Here is a 23,150-nt window from a genome sequence, read left to right as displayed (position 1 = left end):
CTCTCAGCCTTCAGACAAGATTATTTTGAGACCCTACTTTGTGTGTGGTTGAGAATTTAAAGTTGCCTTAAGGATTCAGTGCTCTTCTGAAGACTGAATAGCTCTTGAGTATAGGACCTTGGTTGGTGTATGGTGCCACTTATATGGCGCTCTCAAGCCATGTTCATGCCTTTGTTTTTAAAAGCTGCTGGATCTTCATGGTGATCCAAGTGCCCTGGTGCTGCTGTGGTTGTAGTCATGATGATCTGAGGACATGGACAAACAGGGCTTGAATACAAGAGAGGCAGTATCTCTTATTAGACTAATGAATAGATGAAGAAAGCAGATGATGTTTCCTATATGCAGATGCTTTTTACATCTGATACAGAAACGGCAAACTTCAAACCAAAATCTGAGTAGAGAGCAGTGGCCCTGAGTTGAATCAGTCAAACCCCTGGAAGAGAAATAGCTGGTGCTGTGGAGGAGAGGGACTGTCAGCAGGGTGGCAAGGGGATAAGGTGGTTATCTCGTAGCAGGAAGAGAGAGAAAAGCAATTTATAACTGTGGAATGTGGAGAGGCAATTGGAGAGGAGAGAGGATACTGTGCCATAAGCTTGAAGGTGTTACCTTGCTACTCAGGGGAGACCCACTGATCGATCAGAGTGTTGTGAGAAGTGTCTCCTCCTTCTTTATCTTGTGCCAGTAACTGGGTGTTTTTGCCTTTATCTGTGAGTTCTGTTTGTAAAGCTTAGTATTCAGCTATGTGATGTACATGGGTGTATTGGGTGAAATGCACTTTTGTTTTCCAAAATAAAATAAACCATCCAAGGGCTGTGGTAGTGTTGTTGCAGAGGGTGTGTTTTACATTTTTTGCCTGTAGGTAATCTAGGCACAATCTAGGTCTTTCCAGTGCACATCATATCTGGAGAACGTTTTTATTGATGAGTTCAGGAGGTTATGAGAAGTCGGAGACAGCTTCTTCTGGGTGTCACCTCTGTGTGTAAGGGTTGGCTATATGGCTTCCTCTTCAAGCAGCTCCTGAATAGCTGGGCATGTTGTGGGACTGTTGTGGAGGAGGAGTGACGGGCTAGATGATGTCCCCATCTCTGTCATCTGTCTTTTACATGATTCTGTAAGGTTCTGCTGTGCAATTTTGTAATATTGAACTCTCTGTACGTGCGGTCTGAAAATGCAGACATCTATATATCAGTACATTTGATTTAAAAAAAAAACAAAAAAAGCCAGTAGTTGTTAGGGGAATGGGAAAAAATTACTGTTGTTTCAGACAGGAGTCCTGCTGGGGCTCAGTTATCTGACTGCAGCTGGATAGTGCTGTATTTCAGGGCCCTCTGATGAGGGCACAGCTTGTATGTGACCGAAACACTTCCCTTTTAGTGGCAGTGCTCCCTGAGGCCCTGGAGACCTACCTGCCAATCGTGGCTTGGTTTATTCAGGTCCACTGGAGATAAATATTTTCTGAAGACAAACAGCATAAATCTTGAGCCGCTTTTAATGCCAGCGGTGTCTGCTTAATAGATTTAAGCTTCTTGCAATCTCATGGCATTATTAATGAGTTTCCAGGCCCCACAGGGGTGGAGCAGAACTATATTTTCCTAATTGAGTTATTAGATTATTGGCAAAAATGCAAATAAAAGAGCTGCTTTGGTTGCAAATAAAAAACAGTGTCCGGAGATGTGCTCTGAGCCCCACCCACATGGTGGATAATGGGGTATTGCGCAAGGCCAAATAACTGTCAGGAAAAGAAGATAAAATACAGCTGGGATGTGGCCTCATCTGGTTTCTGGCTTGGGGCTGTCCCATGGATGATTTTTCTACTTAATTATACGAAGCTGTAGATGTTAGAACCATTTACTGAGTCACCATATGAATGTACTCTACTGGTAGAAGAGTTTATGAAGAGTTAATAGATGATTAATCAGCTTTTAAGGTAAATAATTAATCAACTGGTATAGAATCCAACAGATCAGAAGTTGGCTTCTAATCTATAAATACTGTTGTGCTCCCAGCTAGAGAACATCTTGTGCTGATATTATTTATTACTAGCCTGCAGCCCTTTCGGAACTGCTTATTTATGCACCTTTAATAAAAAGAATGATCCATCATTGGGCTGTTCAGATAACTGCCAGAGGTTTTCATGGCTGTTAATGGCACATAGGTAGTGTTTTCACCTGTAAATTTAAAATAACCCTGCCTGGGAAGGTAAAGGTAAGTCCTGTCCCATTTGGAAGTGTGGAACGGAGGAGCAGAGGAGCAGAAGGCCTCTCTGGTGTCCCAAAGTTGATGGCAGTACCAGGAGGCAACCTCTGTAAATGGAATTGATAAGCTTGTGGTGCTGGTAGTTGTACAGCTTGGTAATCAGCAGGAAGAAAAGCAGTGTAGTGGGGAGGTGAAAGCTAACGAGCGTGGAGAGATTGCACCTTGTTTGGAAAGTTCACCTGGAAGAAGTGGCTTTTATCCATATGATGTTCTGAGCTCTCCTGTGTTATCGTTGACAGGGTGTTAGTGTTGGCTGAGTTGTGTTGCCCAACGCACTGGGTGCCAAGTCCGATGATGTTATGTCAGTAAGGATGAGACCCCTCTTATCCTGTATAATGTGAAAAGCTGCGAGGAGGAGTGCAGAAATGAGGAAGAAGGCCATGAGTGCTGGTTACTCGATGTATCTATTATTTTTTCACTTTTTCTTTATAGTGAAGGAACTCATATCGGATTCACTCTTTCTGGCTTACAGAAAAAGACAGAGATTCTGTCCACGTGGCAAAACACAGGTACTACTTTGGTCAGGTGCACGCACAATCTGGTTGTGGAAAGCTTTGTATGTACCTAACTGTCCTTAGAGCATTTTTCATTTTCCTTGTGTGCTCTCCAGTCTCCTTGGCTGCTCAGAACTGGAGGTCATCAGGTGGATGCACTGACCTGATAATTTCTTCTAGCAGTTGCTGACTAGACCAACAAGTTTTGCTGCATCTCCCCCTGCCCCTGCTGCCCAGCACACTGATGAATTAGTGTGCTAATTCAGCACACTAATGGAAGTTCAGTGGAAGGTTGCTCCTTGGTGAATGCCTCATGGGAGAGTTTTGGGGGATTTGTTAGCATGCTTTGAAAAACGTGCCTTCTGCTGTGTGTTCAGGGCCCTGTGGGTACCCTGTGCACACACTGACCAAATCGCAGACAGATCAGACTGGAGATGTTCATTAAATCAAGCTGCTGCTGAGGGAGTTTCTAGTCTGTGTTTATGGAAAATGTCTCCAAAGTGGCTGGTCAGTATGTGTGTGCATGCAATTTGTTACTACCCTAAGGCTTCTTCATTAGAGTACTCAAAGCTGTAACCACCTTGTCCCCTAGCTCTTTCTGGATCTACTGAAAACCTTTCCCTCTTGGTACTGTTCAAAAGTGGTGGGGGCAAGTGTTGAAACTTCTTCCTCTGTCCCTCTAAATGCAGCCACAAAGAGAACAGCTCCTGGTGAAAGTTTTGATGCAAAATTAATCAAATATTGAAAAGCCTCAGTGCTTGTGGTGGGAAACCCTAGGTGTGTCCTGGAAGTTCTTGGATCGAAAGTAGATTTGGAACAGACTCACTGGAAGTCTTGGGTGGAAGTACATGCTCCTTCCCAGTTCTGGGGGCCAAGGCCCTCCTGAGTGCAGTACCATGAAAATATCAGCATATGGCAATGGTAGAAGATGACACTGTTGTGTTCTGTCCCTGAATGTCATATAGTAGGCTGAGAAGTGCTCTTTGCAGGGTCTTTAGACATGATGTGCGCAGTCAGGTTTTTCTATTGAAAGCTTGAAGGTTTTGAATAATGAAAACCCGGCAGTACTGGCTTTTCCATACCTTTATAATGCCCTTTTTTGCCAAGTTTATTGGGTATATAAGAGAAGTCTGAATTTTTCTGTATGGGTGTAGGTTTTCAGAAGAACGCAGGTAAGTGACTCATGCAGCTATTGCATGTTCAACCTGAGACATCAATCAAAAATCAGGACACTTCTATGTAAGGCATGTTAACTTCTCTTAAAAATGCTACTGCTGGAAGAAGTGGCTTATTCCTGGCATCCATCTGCGTTCCTTGCAAAGACAGTGCTTAGAGTGGGTGATGGCACCATGTGTAGATTATATATCTCACTGTGACTGAAAGGAATCTGGAGCTCCCCATCTTGAAGATAATTCTGAGAGTACTGCAAGGACTTTTAATAGCGTATGATGCTTGCTTTGGCTACAGTAAATGAAGCAGCCTAGTGGGGAAGTGATTTGAACAGTGTAAGTGGAACCTCACTCACCTTATTTTCCTCTGAGGTTTAGAAAGGTCCTGCTTAACTCTGCAATTCCACCTTTGCAGACCAGGCATATTAGCCCTACTGCCAAACACAGTCCTGTCACTTCCTTTATGAAGACTGTAAAACTGGATGAGGCTTGGCTGAACTTTCCAACATTTGGAAACCTCTGTGTCTGTCTTGCTTTCTCTCCCAAGAACTACAAGAGCTATGTGATAGTTGAGTTCTGTCCACAGTTTGACACTTGTTGGGGGGGGGGGGGAAGGGGGGTAAGATCATTTGCTTTAACAGCTGTGGATGATGGAGCCACATATAATAGAATTGCTTTCAAGATTTAGCCATGAAAGGATGCATAATTGTTGCTTTTAATTGCATATCAAATCAACTAACCAAACATGAACCCTCAATCTTATCCTTTTAGATTGTCTTGTTCAGTTGTACATGGGGAAAAATGCTATCTAAAAGGAGTCATCAGCCAACATAGGTTGTTGTAGCTCTATTTCTGTTGGCTGTACCGACTCTGAGCAGTGCCGCTCAAACTGTCCGTGCGTTGAGAACACTGGAGCTCCCTCTGTCCCTACCAGAGAAGATCTGACTGAGCTGCCTTTTTTTTTTTTCTCCCCCCCCCCACAGCCTGAAGTGAAGAAATTCATAGTTTAATCTGCTGCTAAAAGGATTCCCATCAGAACCAAACTCTGTGCCCTTGGTATCATTTACCCTGCCAGTGGGAATGGTGGCGTATTGGTGTGATTGGAGTACCTGGAAATGGAGGCCTGTTAGAGCTGGTTGAAAAGGGAAAACTCACTGACTGTTTGTGAGCAACAGAAGGAACAGGAATAAATCTGTGTTTTTGTGATTGAAGCAAATTGTTTTGTGGAAAAAATGGATTTGCTTAATGGAAACAGGCTTTTGCAAACTACTTGTGTGGTCTTCCCAGCAGATGGCTTCTTCAGTGGCTCTAGTTGTGTCACGTGCCTGTGATAAGGCACAATCCAGGACTGCTTGGCTTTCTAGCCAGGCGGCCAGTGTGTGATGTTGATATTCATGATGATATTCAGGCAATAAACTCTTCTTCATTCCAAACTTAGAATTCAGTAAGAACCTGGTTAAATTACATGAAGACCTTAAGTGGTGAACTGTCCATGTTTGTTTAAAATGTCACCAGGGTTTTTGGACAGAATTTTTAATTCTGTTGTAGTTGGATTTGAGGGTTGGAAACCTGTTGTACAGTTACACATGCCTGAGGGTCATAATTAACAACACTGAATAGATAGTAATGCTAAATAGGTACTATTTTGCATACAGAGACAGCTGCAAACAGGCAGGGGTAGAAAGCACCAGCGCTATTCTGGCTTCCAACTGTGAGATGTTGCCCCAAGGTTCACGGTAGTGAAACGTGAGCTCTAGCTCTATTCCCCCAAAGATACAGATGCAGCTCAGCTCCTTGGCTTTTTCCTGAGCTGCTCCTACCCTGGAGCAGGCTGGCTATGAGCCTACCTGTGCAGGGATGCTGCCACTGTCTGGGAAAAGTGTGCATTGTGCCTCAGAAAAGGAGGTTTATCAGATTAATTTCCAGGCACCTGCACAGACCTGCCCTGATGATTTCTCTGCCCAGTGAGGTGGCAGGAAAATGTGGGGGTGATTTTTCTGGAGTAGGTATGAGCGGAGTGGGTACCTGAGAATGGGGGGGGGGGGGAGGTGCTGGCATGGAGATTAGGGCTGGCTGGAGCCACGCAGGGCTGTGGAGCTACCAAGCCTGTCTCACAGCTGCTGATTGGCATGATAAGCTCCAGGCTGCTGTGGAGGAGGGAGGCTGGGGTGGCCAGGGATGCTGAAAAGGGGAGGGTTTGGAAAAACCCTAGTGGGCTTTGAGAAGGGATGTGAGCAGATTGGAAGCAAATGCACTTCTGGCTTCCAGCAGCCTGTGAGGCCAGGGGAAGCTGCGCGTGACGGGCAGCGCCAGCTCCAGCTGGCAGAATGAGCCTGCTGGCAGTGACTGCTCCTCTGCTCCTTCCACTGCTGTCACGTGCAGCTTTCTGTCGCCTTGGAGTGGACTTGCTGCGAGCACGTCCCTCCCCCCCCCCCCCCCCCCCCGTCGTCTCCTAGCTGTGAGCACATCCCTTCCTCCTCCCACTGCCTGTCTACAAACCCTTCTCTTGCCAGGGAGAGTACCACATATGGGGTATGGGCAAACCGCTGCTGTATGTGTAGTCAGGGTGAGTGTCCTTAGCTGTTGCGTGGGGATGGAGCACCTGCTGAGTGGCTTGCTAAAATGTTCTTATAATGTGGATTATAGTAAGTGCTGGTTAAGTGCTGAATAAAAGCTCCTGCAAAACTGTCTCCCCTTCCCTGCAGAGGAAAGGCCTCTATCAAAAGCTCTGTGTCCTCCCTTCTCCTGCAGAAATACACAGGAAAACCCAGCCTTGCACTTCCCCCCCCCCCCCCCCCCCCGGTAAGGAAAGCATTAGCAGTGGGGAGAGGTCTCAGAGCACTTTTTTCTATGTTGTCACGGGATGCAGGAGGCTTCCTTTCCTGTATCTGACTGGATGCAGGAGCAGGACGTCTTTAGTAGTATGGGAACAGAGGACCCTGCTTGCTTGCTTTGCTGGAAGGGAGATGCTGAAACAACTAGAGCTTTGTAGTTAGTTCTTAAAACTTTGCAGGGTCCCTTTTATATCTAATAGAATGTATAATAATAATAATAAGAGGAAATCTGCTTGTCTTAGATCTAAGATCTTAGGTGTGCCAGAAGGAGAACTGCTCACATTTCTAGCATCAATGTATGTAATCAATATCAAAAGGTAGACAGAGCCAACCTTGACTTTGTTATTGCTCTAGACTGTATTTTGCAGTGAAACAGAGGGAATGTTTTGCAGAAAAAAACCATCTTATGGAGATGCAGCCCTTCAGAGTTATTTGCCCATGTAGGACTGAAGCAATCAGCAAGACGTTTCTTGCCTTTAGATGTCATATCCTTATTGAAAGTAGTATTGCGTATTCATGGTTATTCCTTATTTATGTGGTGTGCATGTTGTCCGTAGAAGCAGATAAAGAGCATCATGTATTCCAGCATACTGCCAGGCAGCTCAGCTGTTTAATAAGATGTGCAAAGAAAGAATCAACCAGTTGCTTTAGCCTCGAGAGGGAGCTGTCTGGCTGGACTGAGCTTTCCAAATAAACAGCGCAAGGCCAGGCAGAACTGCGGTGTTGTTTGGGGCAGCTGTATGTTTCTAGCCATTACAGTTATTCTCATTCTTCTACTGAACTCAGTAACTTGGTCTGACAAAGGAGGTGGTCCAGAAGATCATAGGTCTTGATACTGAGGCATGATGAACACTCTCCTGCCCACGGCTGGCCCTTTGTTTCGTCCATGGGCTTTGTTCTAGCTGGAACCTAGCAGGAAACGCGCAGTTTTCCATCGATAGCTTTTGCTTTGCTTTGCTTTGCGTTGCTTTTGTGTGCTAGAGTAATCACCTCCACAGTTCTCAGCAGTTTCTCCTTGTAAAGTAATAGCAGGTTGTAACCAAGATGCCTAGTCGTCTTTTTACAGAACCCAATTTGTTTAGCTTAATCTCCATCTGTAAGTTGTTTTCTCTAATTCTTGAACATTTTTTACTGCCAAGTCTCTCTCCTTGTGTTACTGGGTCTCCTCCCAGCTGCTCCAGCTATTCTCCATATGAAAAAGTTTCCCTTGATTGTGTCCAGCAGGGTACAAGCTGTCCCTTTCATTGACTCATTCTTCCAGTCCAGGTCCAGTATTGATGGTGTTACACTTGAACAGCTGATGTCTGTATTCCTGTAACTTCATATATTTTATAGGGACACAATTGCTTTTCACAAATTTCATGGAATTTCAAAATAAAGGAGCACAGCAGCTTATCTCCCTGGTCTGATACATCACAGGGTGATGTAGTTCCAGATTTTAATGATCTGGAGAATGTTGCAGATCCAACGCAGGAGAAGTTGAAATCCTTCCATGGCAAAGGAGCTGGCCAGGTGACAGGCATTCTATGAAAGAGAACAAGCCCCTGCTTGGTGGAACTTCCTGCCAACCTAAGTACAGGTGATTGGTTTGGTCCTGAACGTGTGAGTTGTGGATCAAAGAAGACTTTGGACTTTCTGAGGACACAGATCATTGTTATCCAGTGGACTGTGTCCAGAGACAGCGAGTATCTGGTCTTCTTAATAACAGTCTCTGAGCTTTTTCTGTAGTTAATCAGGATAAAAAGAAGAAAGGGAAATTCTTCACTGACCATTGCACGCAGGTGTCTTATGTTCTGCCACACAGCATTTGAGTGCAGTCATTGTCTTAGTACCAGGCAGGCAGTCTTCTGTCCAGGCTGAGGGTGATACAGCAAGTCTTGATTATCCCTTGACCCCAGAAGGAGGGGATTGCATAGGGGATTAACTATCAACAAATTGCAAAAAGCAGGAAAGCCAGGCGTTAATGGATACCAGCTGTAGAACTTCTTCCAGAAAATTGGATTATTTAGATTTTTTGCTAGATTAGATAGCTTTCAAACTGAAACATGTGTGGTTAGTTCTTTCCATGGACCAGCACCTGTATGCAGCAATCGAACAGCATTGCTAGACCTCCCTTAGGTGAGCTCTGCGAGCCTGGTATTGAAATTACACTTTTTAGTCTGTCTCTTTTTTGTTTTATTTTTTGTTTTTTGGGGTTTTGTTTGTTTTTTTTTTCCTTCTGGTATAACCTCATCTAGGAAACGTGGAAGCTCCATCTGGATACAGGATCAATGCGGTGTTCAAAAGTGGGATCACAACCCCCTTCTGTTTTGTACTGCCTGCCCTCAGCGCGGCCGCAGACCATGTTTGTCCTCCTGCCACGGCAGTGCATTGAGCTCCTGTGGAGGCAGTTATCTACCTGAGTAGCAGGTTCTCAGAGCTGTCGTTTCCCGGGACAGAGGGTACCCCATGCTGTAGGTGTAACCTGCCTTTGTGATTCCCACATGTATCATCCTGCAGTTGGCTGCTGCAGCTCCCTTGTTGACTCCTGTATAATTTCTTCCCAGCATACAACCACATACAAGGTCCTTAAATAGTATTTGGGCATTAGATGATTGCTTTCCTCGAGAACAAAGTGAGGTTCGTCCTCTTTCAGTATCTTTGTAATTAACTTTTAGCCTGTTTTTGTCATTAATCAAGTGTGTCTTTAAATCAGATATGTGAAGTAAGCACAGCTCTTCTGTGCCTTCTCTGTGAGTCATTGACTGGATTTTCTTCCAGCTTGCAAGCTCTTAATGAAAATACTAAATTGAACTCGACCCAGAAGTGACCCCCGAATGGGCTTCGTTCATCTTTGTTTGTTTGTTTTTCCAACCTGACTTTGAATCCTTAATCATATTTCCTGTGCTTAGTCTTGCAGTGCAGATGTGCTATATCTCATCTCGTTGTTCTGTACCCATATTTCCATGCCTAGCCCCTGACTGCTGCATAGTTCAGGAAAACCGGAGCTATGCCGTCCTTGTTGCTTTTTCTTCTTCACAAATTTTGCTTTGATTAAAAACTTAATGTATTCTGGCCTAATCTTGCTTTTGAGCAGTGTTACCTCCACCCCACTGAAGTGTACTCAGCAGTAATAGCCTTTATTGTATGTAATAGCTGGAGGTTTTCCCTGTCTGTCCTGAGTGTCATCTGTGTACATTGAAGTTCACTTTCACTGACAGCACGGTTTGCTGTTGTGCTACAAGGAACTGATAATTAGAGTTAGGCAGATAGCAACAGTTTTCTCTAAGACTATCGCTACCAGAGTTGGTATGGATGCAGTGCACAGCTATTTGCAGATCTTGATATGGATGTTCAGACAATGACCATAATTTTGTGCACGGATAAGTCCCACGCTTGCAGCATGAATGCTCTTATTTTAGATCGAGGAGCCAGAACCAGGTGGAAGGATAATTCAGAATGGCAGTTGTTGGGCAAGAGTCTCTCTAGGACCAGAGGTACAATCAGATGCTGAGTCTCTCAGACTCAGATGCTGAGTCTCTCTCAGCATCAGTTCAGCAGAGTGGATCAGGACACACAGTGATCTTGGTGCCCTGTGGTGCAGGGATGGGTAAAGTGCCACAGGAGTCTCATTCCCTGCAAAATGAGTGCTCCGGTGCATGGCCACGGCCATTCAGAAGATGCTGCAGTACAAGACTTCCCCTGGGGGATACAAAACACTTCTATCTACAAAGTAAAAATGCTGCCCCTACAGGTACGGGGGCATCGGTCCCTGGGGCCTACTGGGGAGGAGAAGGGCTCCTGTGGCAATCTTGTGGTTGCTGAGATCCTAGGGGGATAACGAATTTTGGTCACTGCGCTTGCCTGAGGACACTTTTGTGCTGGGAGTATGTGATGCGCAGTCCTTGACTGCTGGCTGGAGAAGACAAGTTCCTCCAAAAGCACTCTGGGTGAGCAGGAACCACGCAGGGACTGTTACTCCAGAACATAGAGTAGGCAGGGCTGCAGACAGGGCTTTTGGTTTTTCATCAAAGTAGGCAGGTTCAACTGCACACCAGCGTGTCAGTGGGGAGAGGTAGCAGGCTGGGGGGCTGCTGGGAAGCTGCAGATACCTTGCCACATGCAGATGGCCCTGCTTGCACAGTAGTGAAATTTTAAAGAGATTTTTAAACATGTATGCAAATGATTAGACAGGTAGCAGTGTTTGGCCAGTCAGCTGCCAACACCAGACGCTGTGCAAAGCGTGAAAGCTGGCTGGGCAGAGCCTGATGTAGTGCTAAGTAATTGGCTAAGAATGAGCAGTGCTGCAAAGGAGGAAGGCAAATCTTGGCAAATCAAGAAATCTGGAGAACTAAGTGGCAGGGGAAGATGAATTCCGGCATGCAGAGAAGGAGCAGGCTGGGGACTCTGCAATTAAGGGAGACAGACTGTAGTTCCTCTGCAAAGGCAAGACTCATCCGATGTAATATTAGTAGGAGGCTGCACAGAGATCTGGGGCTGCAAGGAAACAGATGAATTAATGCCAAAGCGGAAGTGTGTGGGGCAGTCCAGGAAAAGTGCACAAAAATATTTCCTACACAAGAGCTGAGAAGGAGCAAATGAATGCTTGGTAGCCAGTTTCTGCAAATTCCAGACCTGCATCTATCCTATTATGTTCCTCTTCACTTCTGTATGGCTCAAAGGTGTCCTTTCGTTGTTTTACTGTAGTTCTTCAGGGTCTCTGTTATTTCCTAGTTGTTCAAGCTTTGTTTCATCTTTCTTGTTAAAGACAAATTCAGAGAGAGAAGGTTTTTTTTTTTTTTTTTTTTCCCTTTCTATTGATGTTCCTAGTTTCTCAGTGGCTGTTTTCATTTTGGGTAATCTGAGTTAAGTTGCCTTTCTCGGAAGGGTGCCAATTGAGGAAGATGCTGAAAGTTTGGAGCTGTGAAATAGACGGCAAGTGAATTTACTGAGAGCTGGAATTAAACTGCAAACCTGTGCCAGCAATTCAGCTGGTCACTGCAGTCCCTTTGCTTTTGGACTTTCCCTTTATCTCCTAGATCTTTGTGGTGCTGCTTATTCCTTGTTAAGCTGGTGAGCACATTGGGCAGAGACTGTACAGCATGGTGTGATTGTACCTTCTGCCCCAGTTGTTTGTGGATGAAGTGAAGCTATGGTCTCAGGGACCACAAAGCCAAGAAGACTTTGGCTTTGATGCCTGTGGTGACTCTTGAAAGTTACTTGTCAGAGGAGCTGGGTCTTCTAGCATCTGAAACTTGGGGTCTGGTAGAGCATCTTACAGGACCCTGGCCTCAGGCTTAATTTCTCACAGCTTTGGCAATAGTGCCATACTTGAGATTGGAAAATTAATCTCGTTGCTGCACCATCGATAAGAACAGCTCCCAGATGTGAAATGGGGCATGTGTCCCATAGACCCTGTGCCTTCAGGTTGGTTAGCAGAGTTTCTCATGCAGCACTGCCAGGTTACCACAATCCTCTGTGCCATCCCATGCAATGCAAAAGGTATTCATGGGACTGTTCTGGTAAGTCAGCATGGCTGTGGCCCTCAGTCCACCTCTAGGCTTCTGGCAAACGTGCCATTTTTCATAACACTGCCTCTGCTTAAAATGAGGAATTCTTTGCCTTTTGGCAGTAGGAGATGCAGCTGCGGGTCGTGTTGCCCCTGTCTCTCAGGAGATGCTTAGACATCGCAGTCATGACAGTGTGTCAGAGCTAGAGAGCAGATACCGAAAGATTTCCTGTCCAATGAATTAATGAACACTCTGGAGAAGGGGGCTAGTGACACATTGATGACGGTTGCAGATGACGCTGTGGTTGGGTGGAGCGGGAAGCCAGAGTGTGCGTGCCAGGGAGCACGTTAGTGATGCCACCAGCCCCTGCCTGGCGTGTGGCAAAGCAGAGCTGCCCCGGGAGCACTGCTGAGGGCTGTCGTGCAGCCAGTCTTATTTTAGCTTAGAGTTGTTGAGAACTGAGAGGGAGGATGGTGTCTGGGCAAACTTAGCAGAGCTCAGAAGCAGCAAAAAGACTTGGGAGGCATAGAGAAAGGTTTAGCAGGAGATGCCAGTAGATAAATCAGGAAAGCTTGGCTCAGCAGCACAGCGGTTGTGTCTTAGAGACACCTTTTTGTCCTTACAGACTAATCTGTCTAGGAAGGTTAGGGACTGTATCAGTCTGGTCCACAAGACATGCAGGTGGAGGCCTGTGGTACCCCAGGGGTCTGATGTAGGTCCTGTTGCAGACTTAAAGAATGCCAGGTCATGCTTTCCCAAGAGTGGCATGGGATAGCTAGCCTCTCTCCAGAGCTATGTCTCCTTTGTAGACCCTGTCTGCTATAGTTTGCAAAGGTCCAAGCCCCAAAAGTCGCAGCTGAATGGCATCTTTGATCTGGTAGCAAGCCAGCACCTGATCTTGATCAAGGCTTTTTGCCCCAACAGTGCCCTGCTGGTCTCTGGCTTCCCTTTGGTGGCTTAGCCTGGAAAACCCTTAATAACTGGGCTTTGTGCTTGGAGAATTAAAAGAAGGTGATGTAATTAATGGAGTTCGGCAAGGCATTGTAGGAATAGATCAGGTTCACTTGGTAGCTTTACTTGATGAGATGAAAAGTTTGATCGATGAGCACCTTCGTGAGTGAGTAGGCTTGCCTTGTCTTCCCAGCCCTGCTGCCAGGTTGTCTGTGCCCTTCAGGTAGAAAGCCAGGCATAGCTGATGGCTTGCTCCCAGAGCCACGCCTGGCATGACAATGCCCCTGTCGTCTCCGGGGGTCCTCCAGCCATGCTACGGCCATGTCACAGTGCATGCCTCCCATGAGTGCTCGGCCAGCTCCCCCATGCTGGTTCCCTCAGGTGGACAGGTGGCTGTGCGCAGCACTTCAGGATGATGGCAGCAGCGCTGTACCATGTCATTAAACAGTCCTGGACTTTTGAATCACTTGTCTGATATACTAACTGCCTCTGGCTTGTCCTGTCCTGTGGGTGCAGGGACAGAGTAGTGGCAGGTTGCAGTGCAGCTGCGTTAAGGGTATATGTGTGAGTCATTTGGCTACCCCAATAGAGTGGAGAGGGTGTATTCATTTGGACCTTGAGGCTTGCAGTTGATGGAGGCAGTTTGATCTTTGTACTCAGGCCCTCTTCTCCTTACAACAGGTCACTTTGTTCTTTCTGCAGTACGTCTTTATATATAGCAAATCTATATCCTATTACAGGCTTTGAGACAAGTGCTATTCTCCCAGGAGAAGGGAGATGTGCGTTGCCTAATTCCTTGGCACTTCTTTCATGGAAATCTGTAATGTCAGGCTGCTTCTCAAATACAGCTCTCTGCCCTCCTGTATGGTGCTGCGTCAAGGCCTGGTGAATGTGTTAGCATGTGTGTGCTGGTATTTCAGGTAGTGTGAGGCTTGGATGGGAAGCTGCCCGATCTGGGGGCTGGTTCCCTGCCTTTGGCCTGCCAGCAGCATCCCAAAGGAGGGTTACAGCTGTGTGCCAGCATCCCCAGCGCTGTGCTCGGTCATCATAACGTCATCCCACTGCAGCTCTGAGACTGTTCACACCCATAATTGGGTGCATTGATGGTGACCTTTACTGCCTTTTTTAATCAAGCTTGATTTGGCCTGAATTGCATTCAGTGATAGTATCCTAGGACCAGAGAAAGCAAGCTATTAAAAGAGAGCTTTTCCTATCCTGGAAGAAAGTGTGTGGCTCGGATGGTTTAAATGGTCCAGCATATGACACGGCTACAACTTTAATTGCAAGAGGCAGTGTTTGGTAACCACAAGAGTAAGGAGGTCAGCTTAGAGCTGACCTCCCAAAGGAGAGGCTGAAAAGAGAGGGACAAATGAAGGAGCTCTGGAACACAATCAGAATTTTAGGTATAAATTTATCAAATCTTTAAAGCATGAGAGAAGAAATGATTTAAGTGTCCCAAACAGCAATGTACAAGAGCAATTAATAAACCAGGGAATTGAAATTGTTCGTTTGTGATCATAAATTCAGTCTACTTCATATTGCTCAGACATGGAAGAGATTTGCATAATTAGAATTTGAAAGCTCCCTACTTATAGCCTCTCTGAAAAGGACTGAGTGTGCAATACCATTTTTTGTTTTCCTGACTCTGACATCAAGGTTTTGAGACTGAGCCTGGGCTCAATGAGCATGTACACCCAGAAGGGCTTTTGTGACTGCTGCAGACCCTGAACTGCACTCGAGGATGTCCGGAAACGTCCTTGGGATTTATAAAAATGCAAAGTGAATCTTCCCTTTGTGCAGCCATGCTGTACCAGAGTGGAGGAGCCTCATTTCCGATTTTGTCTTGACAGCTAAAGGGGAATTGACAACAGAATTAAAAGTGAGAAGTGTCAGTGCGGAAAACCATGACCCAACAGTCTTCAGCACTGCTGTCTTCCCAGCACACTGGTAAATGAAACAAAGAGGAGGGGATGCTGGGCTCTGCATCCCCTGGAAATGATTATCTGTGCTTCTCAGAGAAGGCAGTTCAGTGTCTTTTGCCTAGCTGAACCAACAGGCTGTGAGGAGCAGGCAGAGTTTCCAGGATGTATGGAACAAGACCTATCAGCAATAATATTATAAAACAGCATTTTCTAAGTGCAGTCCCACTGGTAACCAGCTTTAAATTACCTAAAAAGCTATAATAGAAACATGTTAAACATCTCACCTGCTTCCTTTATTAGTGATTTAAAAAAAAAAAATTAAAAGCTACAAAAGGCAGCAGTATTTTAATCCGTTGCAGATCACCTCCAAACACTGTCAAACAATACAGATAAAATATTTAAGGTAGCACCTTGAGTCCCAAGGGATCTCTGAGAGCTTTTCAGATGCATGAACACATATCATCTCTGTTCTGCTGCCGTGTTAAATCATTGTGACATTTTGCATTGACATCAAATCCCAGCGGAGTCTCTCTTTGCCGCATCTTGAGCAGGAGTCGTTCCTCCTGTTGCACTGGAAGTTAAAAGTCTAGGGGCTGCTTGCCCTTGGTAGTGAGAGCAGACATCTCCTGTGCTCTAGTGCTCACCTGGAGTGTCGATTCGGCCCTCTGAAAGCAGGTGGAAGGCAAATGGGACTTGAACTAGGAAGTCCTGAGGTATGTTTTAAAATGCAGAACATCTACTTATATACTGATATGAGTTACTTCTCACTTGATGTATCTTCCCGTTTATGTGCCTGCACTGCTGAGTTAGGCCTGGCTGGCTGCCTGCACATTGAGTGTCATGGAAGCGCTGCCCAGCAGTGGCTTGGCATGCATGGGACCTCTCGAGAGACTTTCCCTGGAAGCTGTGAAATCCAGTCCAAGAACTACATATCCTAGGGAGCATCCTCTGCTTGTGACTTCCACCTGTGCTATCTTGAACACCATCACGTTTCAGACCTTGCAGGTTCTCCTTGTCCCCAGCTCTGTTTGATCAGTCTCCAGCAGCATGGGCTGAGAGGTCAGCTTTGCCGTGCTGCTGCTCTCTCCCTTGTCATGGCCACAGGAAGTCGGATGTTGGTTTTACCATGTGAAAATGGAGATGAGCACTATGCTGCTCAAAGGCGTGTGACAGCTGTTGCGTGGAGATGGGCAAAGAAAGCAACGGCTGAATTTTTCTGAACCACTTGAGAGCTTTTATAAGAATTGACCACTTTGTATTCTTTGGTAATCTAAACCAACTGTGGTTTATTCATAAATGGTTTATTTGAGAACACTGAGTAGAGGTATCTCTTGGCCGCTGTTTGCCCTTTTACTGTGCAGTAACATAGATATTTTCTCCCTACTTTGTAGTATGCATAGTTATGAAACTCTCCTAAAGGCTGTCCTTGAGAAGTGCAGGTAGGAAAAGCGGAAAGGTTCGCATATCTCTGGGTTTCTCTGCACTAGCAGCTGGTGCTGTTACCTTGCTTCTTGCAAAGAGGGCAGAGAAGACGTCTGGGGAATCCCAAACAAGAAACTGGGGCAAACAGGATAGGAGAGTTTGCTTTTTCCACATGTCTGAAGGAAGACTTGTGGCTGAAATAGTCTTTCTAACCAATCTCCTGCCTGGTGATTTTTAAGTTTTCATTTTTGCTACTGCTAAGTAATAAAACATTATGAAAAAGTTTCAGCTAAACTCTGTAAATCCCCAGGAAGGATTCTTTGCTTTGCTTCTGGCTTTTATGCAGACCAGACAGCCCTTGTAGGCTGTTGGGCCGCTGCTAGGTCCTATGCTTGCAGCTTTGCATTCACTTTTAAAAAATGCATTGTTTTTTGTAAATGTAGGTGCCAAGATGAGCAAGCACATCAAAGATAACCTGAAAGAGGTACAAGGAAAGTTTTAAGATAAGAACGGTTTGTTTTTAACAGTATCTTTTTTTAAGATGTCTTTGGAGGAACTGCAGTAAGGAAATTTGTTGTGTTATGTTGCGTTTTGTGTTATGTTGTGTTTTAAGAATTGAGTCTTTATCAGAAACATCCTTCTCCTGGCTTGTTTGCCAGGCAATTGAGTTATGAGTTACTTTTAAAATGTACTTTTGTTAACTGTGTTGGTTGTTGTCAGTGAGCAATTCCAGGTGACAAGAGGTGAAGTTTTATTAATCCAATTAATAAGTTACCGTCCTACGTGAGAAAGTTTAAACTAGCTCAAAACCGCATTCGGTATACAAGTTGCCTTCATTTTCATGTTCAAATGCAGCATAGGCTCCCAAAGCAGAGAAGAGCAAGTCTCAGTTCCCCATGGTTAACTTCTGAGTGGTGAAAGTTTGCGCCCTGCCTCCAGGCCGCAGGGCAGCCCAGTATCCTTGTTGTGCAGGTACAGCTGTCCAGTTCACTGCTTGGTGGTTTGTAGTCACCTGTCCACCACACACACACCTTTATTAATGACGTTAAACTTCAGTTTTGAGTGTTCGTGCTGGACGCAGGAATCCCCTCACCCCAAAGAGCATTCTACGTGGGAACTCTGCCTGCTGAGTTTGTTTTGTGTTGTTCCATCCCTTCACATGGGGGATCCTAAAAGGAGCTCAGAAAGCTTTGGGGAGGAGGAGCACAAGGGAATCTATTTTATTTATTTATTTATTCATTCATTCATTATTTATCCCAAACAACTGAGGCTTTAGTGAAGCTGAATCATTTTACCAGCCTGGACTGTGGTGGCAGGAAGTGTTGGCGTTGTCCCTTACTGTTGCTTTTGTTGCTGGGGCATCAGCACTGTTGCATCAGCAGCAGTGATGTTGTAGCTGTTCAGCTTCCTGTTGCCGAATGTTACTCGCAATGAACAGTTAAATAGATTTGAGTGAGTCACTTAAACAGACACCATCAATGTGAAAATAGTCTGGAAAGCATGTGCCTACCAGATCGCCAAGTAATCCTCACAAGTTCTGTGACTTAAAAAACAGCCAGAAGTAGCGTTTTCGCTCTGTTGCTCAGTCGAAAATATTTTGAGAAAAGGCAGCTTCAGCGAAGTACGTAAATGCCAGTCCCATCTCCTTTTGTCCAACTGTGTATCCCTGTTAGCTTCCTGAACTGCTCTTACGGCTCTGGGTGCACACGCGAGCTGACCGCTTTGCCGTGTGTGTGCTTATCACTAGTGCCAGTCCAGCACTTTGCTCACCTTAACAGGCAAAAGGGAAGGCACTTAACAATAAGTTATGTGAAATTGTTTCATAAAATCAAAAGTTGATGTGGGTGGGAGGGGACCTCCAGAGATCTCTGATCCAACCTCCCTCCAAGCAGGTCCATCAGATCGGGTTGCTCAGGGCCTTTTCCAGCCATGTTCTGCAAATATCTAAGGATGGACATCCGGTAGCTTCTCTGGGACCACTGTTTCACCACCTTCATGATGAAATTTTTGTTCCTAATATCTGTCTATGGAATTTCCCATATCCCAGCTTGGTCTGTTGCCTCTTGTCCTGTGCCTGTGTACCTCCAAGGAAGAGTCTTGCTCCATCTTCTCTATACCCTCTCGCTAGGTAGTTACAGATAGCGGTAAGATTCTCCTTTATCTTCCCTTTTCTGGCAAAACAAACTCAGGTGTCTCAGCCTGTCCACGTAGTTTCTGTGCTGTAGTCCTGATCGTCTTGGTGGCCTTGCTCCATTGGATCAATGCCTGCCTTTTTGGGGGGGAGTCCCAAAGAGACACAGCACTTCAGATATGGTCTCACAAGTGCCAAGGGGAAGTGAATAATCCCTTTCCTCGCTCTGCTGGCTATACTCTTGCTGACACAGCCCAGGATGTGGTTTACCCATTTTGCAGCATGGGCTCACTTCTGGGCAACTTGTTGTCCACCAGGACTCCTGGGTCGTCTTCTGCAAAACTGCTTTTTAGCCAGCTGGCCCCCAGCCTGCCCTGGTGTATAGTGTTATTTGGCCTAAGCTAGTTTGTTTATTAAATACAGTTTTTTTTAAGAATGGAAAGAAATAAAATAATTACTTAAATGAGAAATCAAACTGAAAATATCCTCTTCCTTTTCCTGAGTTAATGCTTATTCTTTTGGCAAATTGTACTGCCTCTGTCCAGTGAGGCTGCTGTGTTGGCATGCTCAGAAATAACTAGAGCCTGGATGAAGGTATTTGCGGAAGTGTTTTTCCTCCCTTTCCTGAATACTCCTGAAGGTCTTAGTTGAGTCAGAAACATGTACAACCATCAATAGGATGTGACCTTCCCCCAGCACTTTCCCATCATTATGATTTTCTAATTATGTCTAGTGACTGCCAGCTGAGAGCGTACAGCATCACAGCTACCACAGCCATTGAAATGACTCCGTTAATGTGCCTAGAGTCTGTTAAACAAAGTTTTATTTAATTAAATAAAAGTCCTGATCTCATAAAAATTGAAAGGAAGCATTAGGGTGGCTGGATTTCTGAGAAATTATATTAGAATGGGAAGCCTTTTGTGCTTTCTTTATTATCTGGATCTTGAGACATTGCAACGCTCTGGCCGTGCTGGTGTGTACTTGTGTCTGCCAGTCTTGTGGCACAGGTCAGGGTTACCTCCCTGGCGAGTTAGCTTGGCTGTCTGCATACCTGCAGATGAACACAGCTAGGCACCTGCCAACTTCCCCTGTACCCTACTGTCCTTCCTTTGCAGAGGTGGTTTGTTGTTTGAATGCAGGTGTTTCCTATCATGCACCCTTTTGCAGATGCTTAGCGTGAAGGGCTGTGCTGGTGAGGCATGGTATGGAGACCTGTCTGCTAATCAGAGAACATGTATGACCTGCTCCATATGTGCTGCTGCTCTGACAGGGCTCCAGCAGTCTCTGAAACACAGGATGGTGAAAGTCACTGCTGGATATCTCAGACTCCTTAAAGGATGCTCTGTGATTTCTGGGAAGGGGTATAACTGAGATCGAGGAGTTTCGTTCTGATCCATGTTTGGACAAGCACTGGGTTGTGGCTTGGAGACGCTGCCGCAATGCAGAGAACATTACTGCAAGACACAACTGTTTAGAGGCGTTATAATGATTAAACTGTCATTAGTTTTCAATTCAAAGCCTTACAGCCTCATTTCTGGCTTTTGCACATGGGAGAGAGTATAGATAGCCCGATGCCAAGTCCCACTGGTGAGTCTGGTGAGCTAAGTTCCACAGCTGATTTACTTCTCTGGAGTGTGTCATCTGCTTTACTTTTCTGTGAAGTCAATATTCCTGACAGCCTGGGATACTAACTTTTATAAAAACCCTTTCAGGCTTGGTGAGAAGGCCCTAGGGGGATGCTAAGACTTATTGATGGGGTCTCAATGCTCAGTAGGGCTTGTTCTCCTAGCAGGAGTGTGGTGCTGTCTGCACTGCACTCTGGAGGGGTAGCGCAGAAGCTTTGGATCTGAATGGGCACAAGAGCAGGAGCTTTGGATCTGAATGAGCACGGAGAGGAGGGATTTGCCTTGCACTTGTTTTTATTTGCAACTTCTATTCCCCTGAGCAGTGAAATATGAGAATTGCTTCACATGGTCCTGCTGCTGATGGGCTTCCCAGAGCCGTTTCTGAGATGCGGGCAGTGGGACTTGTATATTTTCTAGCACTGTGCTGCTTCAGCCTATAGATTTCTGCTGAAAGCAGTGAATTCAGGCTAAGGAGCGAACACGCACAAAAACTGGTGATTAGTCAAGCACTGTAACTAGTAGCTGCTGGCTGAAGGGGAAGAGGAGAGCCTGGGCATGTATAAGTTATGTCCTTATCACAAAGCAAATGGGAAATTAACAGAAGAGCACCAGGCTTTCCCTGGGGAAGACTGATCCTTTTAAAACAACGTGGACAGATCTGGCCAGCACAGCAGGGCCCTAGGGGAGTTTGACCTACGCTTGCAGCTCTTGGTGGCCAGCAGTGGTTCTCCCTCCAATAGAGGAACCAACACTGTCAATTGTGTATCTCCTCCCTTCACCTTTTTGCAGAGCGATGGGGTATGTAGGAGTTGAATACTGTGTGCAAACAGGTGGTTTCTGCAGTAAGGCTCGCCTAGTCCCAGCACACCTGACTTGGCCTCATGTCTCACGTGTTAAAGGCCAGGCTCATTTCTGTCGCTTGCAGCCTGTGATATATCCATGTGCTGCTGCAGACACACTGCAGTTGCTGTCTTGACCTCCTACATGGAGGAAAGGGTGCAAAGCCACAAAGGCTGGGTACTCTGTGGCAGGGAGTACTTGCAGCCCCATGTGCGTTGACCCTGCTGTCATCCCCTGGTGGGACCAGTGAGGACTGTGCTCAGCATCAGACCCTAGTGCCTCCATGTGGGGTCTTAGTGTGGTGGGGTCACAAGCCCTGGGTAGGGGGAGGTGAGTTGCTGCTGGGCTGTTGTCAAGCAGAGCCTGCCTGTGTCCTGCTGGAAGAGCAGCATAAGGTGGTTGTGGTGTCCAAGGGACACGTGGGGAGAATCCACTTGGACATGAGCTCGAAACGCTCTGCTGGCTCTCCTACCTCAGAGGTGAACTTGCTCCCAGCTCTGAGTCCCATATGCTGCGGGGCTGAGGAACAGAAGTTAGCAGCATCTGCAATGCACCCATGTTTGCTCTCTTCTATCTCCCCAGAAACGAAGGAGGAACTGGAAGAGTTAATGTCCGACATAAAAAAGACAGCGAACAAAGTGCGCTCCAAGCTAAAGAGTGAGTATTTGCCTGTGATGCTGCTGTTGGAAGAGGCTCTACCGGCAAGTCTCCTACCCTGCGGCTCCTAGATGTGTCCGTGTTCCTACCTGGCTGTGAAGCTTAGCGCAGGACAGCGGGCACCACCACATGTGGGTGCTCATCTGTCCTTGGGCTCTGGATATGTGGGAGGCAGGTTGCATTGCTCCTCCTGCAGTGCTGGCCTGGATCCTTTTCCTTGTTCTTCTCTCGGATGGTTTAGCTCTGATCTTTAGCACTTTTGTGGGGCAGAATCCGCATGTCCCCTTGGGTCTTTCCAAAACAGAGAAATGAGAGAGAGAGAGAAGAGACCAAGCAAAGAGTCACTATAGCACTTCACGCTCCTGCACACCAGCACTTAATTTCACTGGCCAGGATCAGGTCTCAGTACTTTCCAGTGTTTGTTAGTTGTGATATAAAATTCATTCTTGCCAAAAAATTGTCCTCTACAGTCTCAGCTCTCTTAAAAACACTCAGATTCATCTTGACAGCAGAGATAATCCAAAGCCCTAGTGGTCTTATGCTGCTCTAGGCGTCAGCTCTTTACGCTGCTTTTCTACCCCTGTGTGCCCCCACTTGGAACCACTGAGTTTGTCCTCATTTGTCTCTAGCTTCCTCAGAACAGGTTTTTGTCAGAGAATGAATGCTTTCAGAATGCACATTGTGTGGAGAATGGAAACGGGAGGGGTTTCGGGGATTTGCAGTGACCTGAAACGGCTGCGCTTTGGCTCAGTGTGCCGTGGGGTTGTAATCTCAGGCCAATGCTAGTAGCAGTTGGTGTTTAACTCAGGTCAAGACAGTTTGGGGATCTTTTGCTCTCAGTCGGAAAGGGCACATTACAATTACAGTGCTGCCACAGTCTGAACCTATCCTTATGCTCTCTGGCAAATTGGATCGATGTTGAAAGGGATCAAAAAACTGAAGGAAGGGACAGCCAGAGGTGGCTTCTGCCTCACTTTGCCTGGATTGCCTGGGGATGGGCTTCATCTTCCTCCTGTGTTGTCCTCTAGTTACTTTTATTCCTGCTTTGTGAATTCTCCCCATTGTGTCCCTTTCCCAAGTTGGAGGTAAAGGAATGGGGCCTTGAGCACCAAGTGAGCTGTGAACAGGCAGCCATTGCTGCCCAAGGCATGGGCCAGCCATTTGCAAAGTTGGCTAGTTGTGCAGCAGGCCTGGCACAGGGCCCGAAGTAGGCTCTCCCAGTGAACCCTGGCCCTGACCAAACCTGCAGTAAGGCCAGAGAAGCTGGATTGACTTGGCTAAACAGCTGAGGAGGTGCCAGTTTGGGACAAACTGTCTGCAAGCCTCAAAGAAAAGTTGGATATTCCCTGGTGAGCAGAAT

General features: G+C 46.1%; 1 protein-coding gene across 3 annotated transcripts in view; it reads left to right on the top strand.

Annotated features, from left to right (window-relative positions):
• The window catches only part of STX1A (syntaxin 1A), a 116,247-nt gene that overhangs the window by 55,884 nt on the left and 37,213 nt on the right, over nt 1-23,150 (top strand). For 2 of the 3 annotated variants that reach the window (XR_011134946.1, XM_068910326.1), the window contains exon 4: nt 21,716-21,790. The exons of the other annotated variant lie outside the window; for it this stretch is intronic. Coding sequence is in view for 1 of the 2 variants with exons in the window: in XM_068910326.1 (XP_068766427.1) it covers nt 21,716-21,790 (75 nt within the window). In the remaining variant the exon portion in view is untranslated. The remainder of the gene's footprint in view (nt 1-21,715; nt 21,791-23,150) is intronic. 3 annotated transcript variants of the gene reach the window in all.

Source organism: Struthio camelus, chromosome 16, assembly GCF_040807025.1.
Source record: "Struthio camelus isolate bStrCam1 chromosome 16, bStrCam1.hap1, whole genome shotgun sequence".
Lineage (NCBI taxonomy): Eukaryota > Metazoa > Chordata > Aves > Struthioniformes > Struthionidae > Struthio > Struthio camelus.
This window is presented reverse-complemented; position numbering and strand designations above follow the sequence as displayed.